At 41.7% G+C, this 15,162-nt stretch overlaps 1 protein-coding gene across 1 annotated transcript in view; it reads left to right on the top strand.

The window, feature by feature from the left end:
• Positions 1-14,335, top strand: part of LOC137324793 (actin-related protein 2) — a 36,327-nt gene extending 21,992 nt beyond the window's left edge. The window contains exons 4-9 of the mRNA XM_067989498.1: positions 231-303; positions 3,989-4,125; positions 7,520-7,669; positions 9,066-9,211; positions 9,519-9,651; positions 13,090-14,335. Of these exons, the coding sequence (XP_067845599.1) occupies positions 231-303; positions 3,989-4,125; positions 7,520-7,669; positions 9,066-9,211; positions 9,519-9,651; positions 13,090-13,260 (810 nt within the window). The 3' untranslated portion in view covers positions 13,261-14,335. The remainder of the gene's footprint in view (positions 1-230; positions 304-3,988; positions 4,126-7,519; positions 7,670-9,065; positions 9,212-9,518; positions 9,652-13,089) is intronic.
• Positions 14,336-15,162: the final 827 nt, after the last annotated feature.

The following is a 15,162-nucleotide window of genomic DNA, read 5'->3' as shown; positions in this document are numbered from 1 at the left end:
CTTCAGGCAAAACCCCAACATGTGTGTAGATGCCTGAAAACCAGACTAATCTGTCACTCAATCAGACTAAGAATATTTGAAATTGCAGGAAGGGGAATAAGAGGAGCTAGGTGTGTGTGTGTAGATATATTATACTTCATACTTGGGCTTTGTCAGTTGATTTTAAAATGTCAGAATAAGATGGATAGAAAGGTATGGCTGGCTAACCTACAAATTGTTTTTTGTTTCAGGTTATGTTTGAAACGTACCAGTTTAGTGGAGTGTACATTGCCATTCAGGCTGTGCTGACATTGTATGCTCAAGGTAAGAATGCCTGAGACTTAATTGATGTATAGTTAACACTTATTTTTGATGGACTAAAAGATTTTTAAAATTTCAATAAAATTGTTCACTCTAATCTCATCGTTTTAAAACTTTGCTAGTCGGTCTCCTGTGGCGTTGCTGACTGAGTTGGTGGATGCAGTCGGTCACTCGTGTAGCTGATGTGTTGCTGTTTACCGCATTGTGTCCTGGGCAATGGTCCCGCGATGCTATTTGGCCGCAACACTTCTGTGGCATCACGATCTCAAATATGCCAACTTACCCTTAACCTTGACATTCTAAAGTGATATAAGTAATGAAAAATATCCTCTAGTGTAAATGAAGGAAAAATCAAAATTACCAACTTGGATTCGAATGCAAACTAGTCATATGTAGATGATACCAAACAATCTAAGGTGGTAGGCCAGGGACTACAAAATAAATTAGATAAAATATGTAAGTAGGCATAAGTGGCAAATGGAATTTAATATAAGCAAGTACAAGTAGTACTAAACATAGTAAGAAAATGGGTATCATAAATACTTCTCAAATGATGTTGGTGGCTATAGGTGAAATATAAGACATCCGGAGGCTTTAGTAAACCAAGTACTCAAATTGCTAAATCAATGTGCAGCGGTAAATGGAATGTATAACTATATGGTCAAAACAGTAAAGTACAAATTAGAGTAAGTGAGCTTAAGCTTCACAATTCTCTGATCAGATATCTAGAGTACTGTCCAGTTCTAGTCACTGAGACACCAGGCAGAGTCCAGCCTTGGGAGATGGTGCAGAGAAGATCCATGAAACCGATCCCTATCATTAGAGGACTGTGAAATGATGGGGGTAAATTTGGGCTTTTCAGTCTTGAGGTGATCTCGTATTGTAAAAAGTAAATCAGGAGCACAATTTCAAATTAAACCATGGCAGTAGGACACGGGCACACATTCAAACAAATAACAGACACATTTAGGACTGACTGGATGTTCGTCACACAGTGATCAACATGTGAAACGCACTTTCAGGTAGGGCAGTGGAGGCAAGACCCTGGAATCATTAAAGAAGTCTGAGGTTCTTTTTGGATGGATTACCTCAGTTGTGGCAAATGATTGCCTTCACCCATGTTCATCTTGTGTGTGATTTTAAAGTAACTTGTTTTTAAACAAGGATTAAGTTCCACCAAAGATTTCAACAGCATTGTTTTAGAAAAATTGTACATCCTTTCAAAAAAAATTTGTGTATCGATTGCACAGAATATTAAAAGTTCTCTTTTCTAGCTTCCTCTACCTCGGGCACAGAAGCTGATTGTAATCATCCCAATGCCCCGCTGGACGAGATCAGCTCAGAATGGGGTTTGAAACTAGAAATAACTCGAGCCTAAAGCCCTGGATGTGAATTAAATTTTAAATTGAGTCCAAAGATAACTTTGGTATAGAGAGAAACTGGATCAAATGTATTCCAGTTGGACACTTGCTGTAAAGTGGGTCAACCAGATCGGGATCAGATCAAAGTCCTGTACTGGTCAAGTTGAGTTGCACATATTTACATCAGAAGTGGCTGAATATTCACAATTTCTCCTGGTGAAATGGCTGTATTTACAGTAGAGCTACTCCCTAAAGAGGAGAGAGAAAAGGTTGACCTGTGCCTGACTGCCTCCTACACGTGTCCCTACAACACCAATTTGCATTTGTATAACAGCTTTAATATCAAAGTCCTAAGCAACTTTGGGGGTGGGGGTAATAAAATAAAAGGAATAAAGGATCTGCTGCTGAGTCATGGTGGGAGTGAGGGGTGAAAAGGATAGGACTTGAAGGTTTTTAAAGTTTGAGTAAGGCCATGGCAGCTGAAGGCTCTTCCACCAATGCTGAAATGAAGGGAGCATGATGCAAATAGGGCTCGGGTCAGTGCATTAAAGGGTGTGGGAGGAGACGCAAGACTGGAGGAGGGTGAGGTGAAGACGAGGAAAGACTTGATGACGAGGATTTTAAATTTGGGCTGTTAGGAGTCTGTCGGTCAGCGAGGATGGGGAGTCAGTGTAGGTCAACTTACAATTGTACAGGGCTTTAGTGAGACCTCACCTGGAGTACTGTGTACAGTTTTGGTCTCCTAAGGAAGGATATACTCGCCTTAGAGGCGGTGCAACGAAGGTTCACTAGATTAATTCCTGGGATGTGAGGGTTGTCCTATGAGGAGAGATTGAGTAGAATGGGCCTATATTCTCGAGTTCAGAAGAATGAGAGGTGATCTCATTGAAACATATAAGATTATTAGGGGACTTGACGGTAGATGCTGAGGTTGTTTCCTCTGTCTGGAGAATCTAGAACTAGGGGACATAGTCGTAGGATAAGGGGGCGGCCATTTAAGACTGAGATGAGGAGGAATTTCTTCACTCGGAGAGTTGTGAATCTTTGGAATTCTCTACCCCAGAGGGCTGTGGATGCTCAGTCGTTGAATATATTCAAGACTGAGATCAATAGATTTTTGGACTCTAGGGGAATCGAGGGATATGGGGATCATGCGGGAAAGTGGAGTTGAGGTTGAAGATCAGTCTGATTGAATGGCAGAGCAGGCTCGAGGTGCCGTACAGCCTACTCGGGCTCCTATTGTGTTCTTATAGGTAGGCGAGAACTGAGTTACAGGCAGCTGAGTTTTGGACAAGTGTGAATTTATCAACTTGTAAATGGAAGATGAGAAGCTGGCGAGGTGACAAAAGCATGGGAGAGGGCTTTGGCAGTGGGGTGAAATAGGGATGGAGGTGGGAGTAAGCAGCCTTGGTGCTGGACAGGATGTGGGGGTTTGAACCTCAGCTCTGGGTCACAGGATACCACGGTTTCACATTACCTGATTTAGCCTGAGTGGGTGCCTGGGAGTGGGGTGGAGTCTGAGGGAGTGAAGTTTATTCCAGTGGATAAAACCACGGCTTCAGTCTTCAGATGTTCAGTTTCCAGACGTTTTGATACACCCATGACTTAATCCAATGGGCAGTCTGGAAGCAGAGGTGCCTGTAGAGCAAGATTTGACTTGGTGGTAAGAGCTAAGCTACTGCCATGTTGATTGGGGCATGGGGGAGTGGTAAGTGTTGGAATGTGTAACCAGGCAGGCTCTGGTGAGGAGGAAAGAGTTAGTGCTAGTTCCAGGTTTGTTTGGATGTAGACACGATTAGGTGATAGATGGTGCGGACAATGGTTGAGGAAGTGAACATTCTAGACTGTAATACAAAGTGGGCCGTGTAGAGAATGTTGGGGGGGGGGGGGGGGTGGTGTTGTGGTTTTGCCAACCTGTGCCTAAGTTCTCTGGGTTAGAATACGTCTGAGTGTCCCTTTTGGAGTGGTGGGGGGTTCGGGGCAGGCAGGACTTTGTATGCTCAATGTTTTACAAACTGAGATGCTACTTGTGTGGCCAACCAAAGGAAAAGCAAGCAACTGCATGAAGCCTCTGCGGGAAAGTGAGGTCTCCTGCTATGGTAGTCTAACTATCAATGTCCAGACCGAACACCAAATCTCCTTTATGGCAAGTGCCTTGTTTCAGCTTGTGGAGATGGTGAACTTGTATCCTAACACTCTGACAACATACTGTCACAGCACCACCCAACTGAAATTTTCAGATAACCTTCCAGTGCTTCAAGTAACTTTTGTTTGCATTCATTCATGTAATGTTTTTCAGTCATGCTATCCTTTCTTCTGCTCCTCAGGTTTACTGACTGGTGTGGTTGTGGACTCGGGCGATGGGGTAACACACATCTGCCCTGTCTATGAAGGATTTTCACTGCCGCACCTAACGCGGCGGCTTGATATTGCTGGCAGGGACATTACCCGATACCTCATTAAGGTGACGAGAAAAGTTTGATTATTGTTTGCCTTCAGTGCTTTATTGCCTTTCTTCACTCTCTGCTGTTTGTTTGAATATGCTAAACACTTTTAAACTTCCTGGCATAATATGGAAGGGACCGGGCATCAGTCAGTCTTGGATGTCTGTTAAATGAATTTGTCTCCTGTTAATTACAGAAACCAATATTACTGCAGTTTACATGATGGTTTTTGATTGTGGGTGTCTTTAGGTTTGTTTGAAATTAGCTTAAAGCAGTTTGTTAAAGTATACTGATGGTGCCACTTATAGTGGTCCTGCTTATAATGGATGAATGTGTAATGGACAAATAGCTATGCCAGTGGTTAATGTTAAAAACATCACTTGGAATGGACTATCCGATTTGATGAAACAGAACTTTAAGGCACTTTACATTGCTTCTGTGCCACTAGGTTCTCTAGACTTCTCCAGACTGCAAGCCAAATACAGAACGGCTGAGACTGGCAGCTGGAGCTAGAAGGCACTTTTTAAAAGTCTTTCAGGCAGTTAGTCTTGAGTCCTGGCGGTTTTACGTATGATTTGCGGCCGGTTGCATGAGAGACATGCTTGGGGAACCCTGCGACACTAGCATGAGTCTTGTGCAATATAAAAATACTAAAATTAGTAACCATTGCATCGGTCCCTTCACAGACCCATTCAATGCCATGTCCGTCTGTTGTCATCAAGCATAATGGAAGGCTATTTTAGGTGTTTGTCTGCCTTACACTTGAGATTTTAAATCATTCAAGACATAGCTGGGACTTGACTGTGTTGAGTTGCATTGTGCAATTAAAATATAAAATGTGCAGCACAAACAGGTCCATGCCAGTGTTTATGCTCCACACGAGCCTCCTCCCTACTAATGCAGAAACTCGGTCTACAAGTCTGCTATTAGTCTACAGAAACCGGATTTAACAGCATAAATGGCAGGGTCACCGGACTCCTGTCATCAAATTTAAAGGAAGATCGATGTAAAGGATCCGTAATGGTTTCATGAACAGAGCATGTGACCCCCCCCCCCCCCCAAACTTTCGTTCTCGTCCTCCACTACCCGTCTTCTCCCCTGAGGGACACTGAAGCCAGTTGTAGCACTCCTACTGCTATTCCACCTGTGCCAGCTGAGAGCTCGCTCAGTATGAGCTGGGAATTTCTCCAGATGAACTTTTTTTTGGGTTATTAGTTTGCTGCTTGTTTACTAGACCTGACTTCAAAGTTCCTCACTTATTCATTGACTTATTCTTGGCTCCTCTTTTCCAAAGTTTTTGTGGTTTTTTTTTTTCTATTTTGTGTACATTTTCCTAGCTTTTAAACTTGTGGAGAGTTTTCTGATTTTTATCGTTTTCTCCAAATAAGCTGAACAGAATCTGCTGTTGTAGTTTTCAATTCCGCCACCAGGTGGTGCTGCAGTGCCATCTGGTGACGAGAAGTGGAACTACAAAAATGCTGCTCCATCAATTCTTAAGGCCCCAGATTTCCTTGCCACATTCTAGTGGTGAATCTATGGCTTAGGGACCCTAGGACCACACTAAAGAATGAGGAAACTATGGGGTAAGCGACTTAAGCCATTAATTATGCCACTTCATATCTTCCTGGGACTTGAGCCGCTCCGCAGTTGCTTACCAAAAACTGTTAGGTAATGATCATAACTCTGCCCCATTTAAAATCAGTGGCGATCCTGAATTTCCTGCCTTTTAAGCCGGTTGTTGCACTGCTACCACTTAGAATTAAAAGTAATGACACTGGAGACCTGCCGTGGTGTGATTAATTAACTTTAAATGTATTTTCTGATTTGAAATGGTGTCAGGACATTGCTGTGCTGGCTAATATGATTTGCTATAATGTTCACTGATCGGGACTTATTGGCAGGTTCTTGAACGTTGTGTCAATAAAATAATTTTTTAAAAGTTTTTTATTGAACAATGTTTCCTTTTTAAGCATTTATTGTTGCCAATCTGCTACTTCACCCTTTGTTCAGCTGAAAGGTTTCAAGAATAAATAAATGCATTTAAAAAAAGACAGTTCAACAATTGCATATTGAGATGCGTAAAAATGTTTGACCCCTGGCAGGCCAGTTTTAAATGAAAGTATCGGAATTGTCCATGGAGTGACGGAAAGGCCAGTGGCTGTGCTGCTTCTGATTCTGTGCCACCCTCGCTGCAGTGAATTCTAATTAGAAATGCAGGAAAATATGGTGCAAGTTATCAGCGGTGGGATTGGCATGCCAGACGGAGAAATTTACTGTGTACATCACCGATCTCGCCATTGCAGGAAAGCCTGGGCCAAAATCCTGGCATTGAGCGAAGGATACTGTGTAATGAAGGGGGCAGCAAAAAATGAGGTGCTCAAGGCCCCGGGGCAAAGGATTTCACAAACGTTTAGTACGGCTGAAGTTTTTCTTAAGAAAATATGACTGAATACTCCCCCAAAGTTTTCTTATCTGAAGTTAAATTAATTAAAATCAGACTATTAAGCCAATTTTTAAAAAAAATTACCTGAATTAGTTTTGATTAGTAGCAGCACTCTGAGTCGAAGGTTGTGGGTTTGAGCCTCGCACCAGGACTTGAGCGCTAATCTCGGCTGAGACTCCAGTGTAGTGCTGGGGGATTCTGCATTGTCACTGTCATTTTTCAGATGAGATGTTGAACCACCAGTTCAGGTAAAAGATCTTGTGGCAATTTTTTGTTTTTTGAAGAGAAGCAGGGCTGTTTTCCCAGCATTTCCCCCCCCCCCCCCCCCCCCAAAAAAAAAAACACCAACAAAAACATCAACTGGTCATTATCTCACTTGGTATTAACATAAGAAATAGGAGCAGGAGTAGGCCAATCAGCCCTTCGAGCCTGCTCAGCCATTCAATAAGATCATGGCTGATCTGACAATTATTATGGGACCTTGCTAAGTACAAATTGGTTGCTGCGTTTGTCAACAAAATAACTACATTTCAAAAGTAATGCATTGACTGTGAAGTCCTGAAGTTGTAATAAAAGTTCTTTCCTTTATCCCAAATTGTTGAAATGAGGATAGGGGATTTCTTTCAATTGGAAGGATTTCGATCCAGTTTTAGGCCATGATTAAGTCTGTTGACCATTGTAAATTTTATAGAATTTAGAAACTTATGGAGCCAAGTTCAAAGTTGTTTTATTTATCTTATCTTTGTAATGGACAAGTGTTGTTGTTGTTGTCCTACTGCAATTATTTTTTTAAAAATGCAGGTAATACTTGTGTTTATATAATAGCTTAAAGTTTCATGTTGTGTATCAATCCTGGTGGGTGGAGAGTCTGACTGTAAGCTGATTATACTTTGGCTTTGAAAGCCCAGCATGTGCCTGTTGCTGTTTGTGGCAATTTATTTCCACTATTTAATGTACTTTTAATTTTTCAGTTACTCCTGCTGCGGGGATACGCCTTCAACCACTCCGCGGATTTTGAAACTGTCCGCATGATGAAGGAAAAGCTGTGTTATGTGGGATACAACATTGAACAGGAACAGAAACTGGCATTGGAAACCACTGTTTTAGTGGAGTCCTACACGGTGTGTATTCCTATAGTCTAACTTAGTGAGCTGCTCGTTTTACAACATGCACGTGTCCATGAATCTGCACCAGCAGAATGCCGAAAGTGTAAGAGTTTCTTGGATCTGATCAACAATCAGCAAATAATGGAGCCGTTGACTGAACCGTTGGTCTGTGTATCTGCTAAATATTTGAGCCCCAGCTATTTGTCACATTCCTTCTCCCCCCACCCCCAAAAAAAGTTCCTGAATTTTTTGCTCTTTCAATTCTCAGCTTGTTCTGATAGTATTCTCTCTCTCTCTCTCTCTCTCTCTGTTTGCATTTGACTTTCTGCTTATATTTGGTTCTTGGAGACCGATAATTTCTGTTCCAGTTTAATAATATACCGTGCTGCTTGACCAGGTTCTGAATGCCTTTCAGACCCGGGGCAGGAGTGTGCTTTTTCCACTCTGTGCACATCCAGTAACGCCCAGGTCAGAGACAGCACGCACCAGATGTGGAGGGAAGCTTCTAGCTCTGGTACAACGAGCCTCGAGCCCTGCTTCCCAGCAGTATCCTGTTTGAGAAGGCAGATGCAGGAAGTAGTGTCAAATTTAAGATACTATTGTGCCCACTGAGTCTTGTTCATTTCGAACCTCTGCAGCCAGCAAAGAGAAGATGCTTGTAGTTCATTGATTTGAGTTGAATTGAAAGCCGGTTGCAAGACTCTGCTCTGTCACTACTCAATGAACAATCCACCTTTTCTACTTTATTAAAAAAAAAAATTAGCCCTTGTTTTACATCTCAAATTTCAATTGATTTCTTGGCGAATAGTTTGTTTCTTTTCTGTGCTGACATGACACTTCCCTGACCTATTGAGGATAAGAGTTCACAAGCTTTAGCTTGGGATGCAATCACTAATAAACCTCATTCTGCCCCCACCTGCACTTGAGGCACTCGCTTATTCTGGGGTATGGATCCAAAAAATTCTCCCAATTCCACATTAAAAGTGGCAATTATTCATATGTAGCCTATATAATGAATATTAGCAGGTTATTCAACCGTGGGGTTGGGGGGGGGCATTGCAGCTGAGCTGGGCCAGAATCTGCCCCATTGTTGCTGCTGCATTCACTTTCCAGCAGGATCCACTGGTTGGCAATCAGAAGCAGGCACTTTTTCCCCCCCCCCCCCCCCCCCCCCCTTCCCAGGTTTAGGTTCGGGTGACGTATGACCGGTGTGGAAACTCACTACGCCACTCAGTCCTGAAAACAGGTGTTTTGATGCATTTGGATCTATTGCAATGTGACTCACCCATTCAGATCAACAAACTCATCCTTCTATCTAGATTCATACCCGGAGAGCAATTAATTTGTCCTGATAAAATTTTTTTAATTTTGTGTGCTGCATTGCTGAATTCTTAAAGAACAAGTTCTTTAGCTTCCAGATGGCCGGGTTATAAAAGTCGGAGGGGAGCGGTTTGAAGCAGCTGAAGCCCTGTTTCAGCCTCATCTCATCAATGTTGAAGGTGTTGGTGTTGCTGAGTTACTTTTCAACACCATCCAGGCAGCTGATATTGATACCAGGTATGTGGGCAATGTACATTGTACGATTGCTGAAGCTTTTTGTATTTTTTTGTTAGGCAGTGGTGTATCACAGTAATTACTGGGTTCTGTGAATGCTGTAACTAGTGACTTCGTGTTTCCATGTGGTTTTTTTTTAATATAAAAGGAATCCGTGCACTCTGCCACAACTGCTGTTCCTTTTTACTAAAATTCCCATGCTAATTTTAGTTTGTAAATTTGTACCAAACGATGTCAAATATTACTTTAAAGCAGTGTTTGTCCAATTGTTCTAGTGATTCATTGCCGCCTGTAATTGTTCCCTCCGCAGGTCAGAGTTCTACAAGCACATTGTCCTCTCTGGCGGCTCTACCATGTACCCTGGCCTCCCCTCACGCCTGGAGCGTGAGCTGAAACAGTTGTACCTGGAGCGTGTACTAAAAGGAGACATTGAGAAACTTTCTGTAAGTCAGACTTTATGGTTATAAATGATTTTCCAAATTTCATCAATCATGACTACAATATCGAGAGCATTATTCAGCAGATTGATGAAAAGGACGGTCTAATTTACTCAAATATCCAAATAAAACTGGGATTTAATATTGCAAAACGTTCCCACTCTACCTGTAATCACCTCCAGTCGTACATCCTAGCCTGCACCTTCCAGGCTCCTGGTTCTCTTGCACAATGTCTACCCCATCCCCTTTTTTTTTCCCCCTCCACCAATGACAGCAGAGGCTTAAGCCACCATACCTCTCACTCTGGCGTTTTCTTCCTAAACCTCTCTGTTTGTTACTTCTCTCCTCACTTTCAAACGCCTCCTCAAAACCTACCTCTGACCCCGCCTTCAATTACTTCCCTTAACCGTCCTTCTCTCTTTCATGCTTGGTGTCTAATTCTGCCCCTTTTATAAATTGCCCTGGGGATGTTTTGTTACATGGTATGGCTGAATTTGATAACTTGCCGTGTAGGTGTAAATCTGCATCCTGGCCGGCCTCCCATCTTCCACCCTCTGTAAACTTGCTCATCCAAAACTCTGCCACCCGAATTGTAACTCTCACCAAGTCCTGTTCACCCATCACCCCTGTGCTCGCTGACCTACATTGGCTCCCGGTCTAACAATGCCTCGATTTTTAAAAATTCTCATCCTTGTTTTCAAATCCCTCCATGGTCTCGTCCCCTCCCTATCTCTGTAACCTCCTCCAGACCTACAACCCTCCGAGATCTCTGCACTCCTTCAATTCTGGCTTCTTGTGCACCCCTGATTTTCTTCGCTCCACCATTGGCGGCCGTGTCTTCAGCTGCGTAGGCCCTAAGCTCTGGAATTCCCTCCCTAAACCTCTCCACCTCCTTTAAAATCTACCTCTTTGACCAAGCTTTTGGTCACCTGTCCTAATATTTCTGTGGCTCGGTGTCAAATTTTGTTTGATAATCGCTCCTGTGAAGTGCCTTGATGTTTTACTATGTTAAAGGTGCTATATAGATGCAAGCTGTTGTATTGTTCCATAGCATAATTCATGCCATTACACTAAAGTGTAACCTGGAGACACTGACGAAAAGTGCTGGGCACTGAACCTCTATCAGAGGTATCTGCTAGTATGTGTCTGTGTACTGGTCTATCAGAGCAATGGCAAAGCACAAGTCTTTCCTCCCTTTTCCTCACTCACTACTTTAACTGACCCAGAATTGTGAAGTGCTGATTATACAGGGACTCAATGTCTACAGAAAACCTTTACAGCAGAGGGCGCTAGCCGTTCGAAACTCTGAATCACAGTGCTTTGTGATCACTCAAAATATAAAGACGGGGGAGGGGAGAAGAAAGAAATAAGTTGGAATCTAATAATCTTGTTTATACAGGCACCGCATTAGCTGTATTTCAGACAGCTCTTTTAGTGCCAAAATATTATTTGGCAGATTTCAAAACACTTGGAACTGCACAGAACTGATTACAGAGCAGGCACTGAATAATTACATTCAATAATCAGATCAACATTTAAAGTGGTGCAGCATAGTGATAGTTGTGTATTATCACATTAACTTGTTTTGTTTCTCGGAGAGAATGTTTTTTGTATGTAGATTAGGACGTGTTGCAGAGCCAGTTGTCTTGATAACTGACTGACCTGTGACCTACCTGGGATATGGTAATGCAGTGGTTATGTTACTGGACTTGTAATCCAGAGGCCTGGATCATTAATCCAGAGGATCAGAGTTCAAATCTAAGTTTTAAGAATTTGAATTCAGTTTTTAAATTAAAAAAATCTGGCAATAAAAATCTGGTTTGAGTAAAAAGAAAAGTGACCGTGAAGCTGTTGGATTGTTGTAAAAAGCCAACTGGTTCACTAATGTCCTTTTTTAGGGAAGGAAACCTGCCGTCCTTACCCGGTCTGGGCCTATATGTGACTCCAGTCCCACACAAACATGGTTGACCCTTAACCGCCCTCTGAAGTGGCCTAGCAAACCACTCAATTCAGGGTAACTAGGGGTGGGCAATAAATGCTGGCCTTGCCAGCGACGCCCGCATCCTGAGAATGAATTATTTTTTTTTTAAAAATCCCTTCCTCTGCTCTCCATTCTTGCCTCAGGTCACGTGTGAGGATCTCACCAAAAAAAAAGTTTGAGGCTATCCACCCGGCTCCAAGTCCTTCTGCTTGTTTAGTATTGGGTGTCTCTGGGTCATTGGTAGCATCCTTGCCTCGAAGTGAGAAGGTTGTGGGTTTAATCTAGGCTGACTCTTTGGTGCAATACTGGGGAAGTGCTGAATGGTCGGAGATGCTGGCTTTTGGGTGACATTAAACTAAGGCTCCATCAGTCTGAACATTAAAGATCCCGATGTGGAGATGGCGGTGATGGACTGGGGTTGACAATTGTAAACAATTTTACAACACCAAGTTATAGTCCAGCAATTTTATTTTAAATTCACAAGCTTTCGGAGGCTTCCTCCTTCCTCAGGTAAATGTGGGAAGGAGGAAGCCTCCGAAAGCTTGTGAATTTAAAATAAAATTGCTGGACTATAACTTGGTGTTGTAAAATTGTTTACAATTAAAGATCCCATGGAACTATTGGGGCGGAGGGAGGGAGGGAAGAAAGTGTTTTCCTGGACAACATTTTTTCCTTCAACCAACACACCAAAATAGGGGACCAAACTTTTGGATCTATAATAGTTTCATAAGTGGCTTTTTAAATCAATTTCCTCCCACCACCACCACTCTCTAAATTGTACTGGGATCCATTTCCATTGGCAGAGGTTGATATTTGGCACCTTGCCAAAGTGGACACTATTTATAGGTGACTCTTGACGGTGAATGTTTGCAAGCTGTGTGACTACAGCTGACCCTGATTCTGTTCCCAAATGGTCTGTGCATGCACTTCCAATAGGAGTTTCTGTAAAACAACCCACGAGTGGGAATCCTGGCTGATACACCCTCCCCCTTCTCCAATGCAAGGCACGAGCTGAAATGAGGTAATTCTGGATCGAGCCTGGGATCTTCCTGAGCAATGTGGTGTAGCAAACTCTGCCATTGGAGTGGTTCAGAAGCTGCATTGTACTATAAGTTTGGTAATACATCAAAATTAGAAATGTGAACAGATGCCTCTTAGAATGTTCTGGTACAGCATAACCTGAATCGAAGTGTTAAAAGGTGATGCTAGTAACAAATGTGAAAATATACCCTCGTATGCACCAAGTTTAAATGCCAATAACATTTTGCTGGGGCTGGAGGAAAAAAAGGTTGATGGAACTGGCAGTGCCTGGTATCTACTACACAGTTGTATTTAAAGGGATTACCACGAGCAGGATTTTCTTCTAGTATTGGTATTGAGGGAGAAATCAGACACTTTTTAAAAAATGTGCGTCACTGTTTTGCAGTTATTTTGGTTTATGCTGAATTTTTATTTCCATGTAGAAATTCAAGATTCGTATCGAAGACCCGCCTCGTCGCAAACATATGGTGTTTTTGGGTGGAGCTGTACTAGCAGACATCATGAAGGACAAGGATAACTTCTGGATGACTCGGCAGGAGTATGAGGAGAAGGGTGTGCGTGTGCTAGAGAAACTTGGAGTGACTGTTCGATAAACCAACATATTAGTTCCAATGGTTCTCGCTGCTTTTTTTTCCTTACTCATCTTTAAATCATTGGGCTCTCTGACATGGTTAGGCTTCTGCCCTTTGATTCCTGGGTCAGGTTTTGTTCACTGGTACTGCTGGTTTCCTGGGAGAGCTTTGTTTAATGTTTGTCAACTTCCCTAAATTTAAACCATTTAATTTGACCATTTCCTTGCAAACAAAACCAAGGCACAGGGGCTGTCTGCTGCATTGTTCACTCCCTGTAGGCGCTCTGATAACTCCTGTAGGCTTCTTTATTTGCATCTATAGCGTTGGACTGCTAGCTGTGTCTGTAGCACACCAGGTGGTTTGATGTTCTGGCTAAGAGGAACTACCACTTTCATTTATATTTTTAAAAAAATGCAGCTTTTATTACCACATTCTTGCAGTGGTTAGCACTATTGACTTAATGGTTTTTAATGTAGTTTCACTTTCAGGAAGTGGGGCCAGAGTAAGTTGTTCCCAGAGTCTCCCCTTTTCAGTTTAGTGTCCAGGGATGGACTGTTATAGTGAATTATTAAATTCAGTTCAGAGATTCTTCCTGTTGGATGTTCAAATGGTAAATGTCAGCTAACTTGATTTAACTTTATGTACGTTATTTCCTCTTTAAAATAGTGGTATGCAGTGATGCACATATCTGATACTGTAAAGAGCAAGATTGTGGCTATGTACGTACAAAATACTCTTCATTTGGCGCAAGGCTACAGCAAAAAAAAAATGTAAAACTGAAAGGGACTGGGTTCCCTGGTGTTCATAGATTTAAAGTTTGTAGCTATGTTAACTAAAATGAAACCTATATTATATAAATATATATATAAAATATGAAAAACTAGAACTTGCTTATAAATTGATAGAGCTGATATTTAAGTTGATCAGCGCTCAATTGTGTCTGAAGTGCTTTGTATTGGAACTCATCAAATATTAAAAGAAAATTGCAGCATATGGTTACCCAGTGCCAAGAAGAGTTATTATAACTGGATCTCTTTTTCATATCATAAACTGCGTAAAACTAAATAAAGCAAAATGATTTATAGATAATTGTGAATACATTGTTGAGATTGGTGTCATTGTGTGAGATATGGGACAGTGATAGAATTGGAAATTTCGATGCAGATGCAGGCCACTGAGTCGCCTTGCCTCTGTTGGTGCTCACTCGCTGACCTGAACTATCTACTGCACTTTACCTGTAACCTCAACAATACTTGTTTTCCTTCTAGTTTCTTATCCAACTCCTTCTTAACTGCGATTGACTTGGTTTCAATAGCCACCTGTGAAATGCATTCCATATTCTAATAACGTTATTGTGTGGGGAAAATTCCTTTTTATACTTCAATTTCTATAGAACTGTGAATGGTGTAAACGTTGGGGAGTTGAACTTTTTTCTTAATCTGTTATATACCAAATTTAAATAGTAAAACTTGCAGTCTGGAATCTCTACCAAATATTTTACTTTATTGAAAAGCATGGTGTCCCTGTCTCTAACATACAAATATAATGTGTGAGGGGGTGTGATTTTTTTTTAAAAATGGATGAATGGCATACAAACTGTTTAGTTGAGTTTAGACTTTTCTTAGACTCCATTCAGAGTCCCCTTCAAGTTGTTTTAAAGAGATGTTATCTGATCTGCCAGCACTAAATGGCTGAATTAACAAGGTCCATACCTGCATAACATTCTTCAATTATCTTGGATCTTTAATAAAGTTTAATTATGGGTTGCCCTCATTATCCTCCTTTGCTTGAACCAGCACTGTGTGAGAGTAAACTGGTGAGAGTATTGTATGAACTTTAGTTTTTAATGGTTGCTTGTATTTTTTTAAATGGTATTGTGCAACTTTCAAAACCAACAGTTGTGCAAACAACTTATGTAGATTT

This window comes from Heptranchias perlo, chromosome 8, assembly GCF_035084215.1.
Source record: "Heptranchias perlo isolate sHepPer1 chromosome 8, sHepPer1.hap1, whole genome shotgun sequence".
NCBI lineage: Eukaryota > Metazoa > Chordata > Chondrichthyes > Hexanchiformes > Hexanchidae > Heptranchias > Heptranchias perlo.
This window is presented reverse-complemented; position numbering and strand designations above follow the sequence as displayed.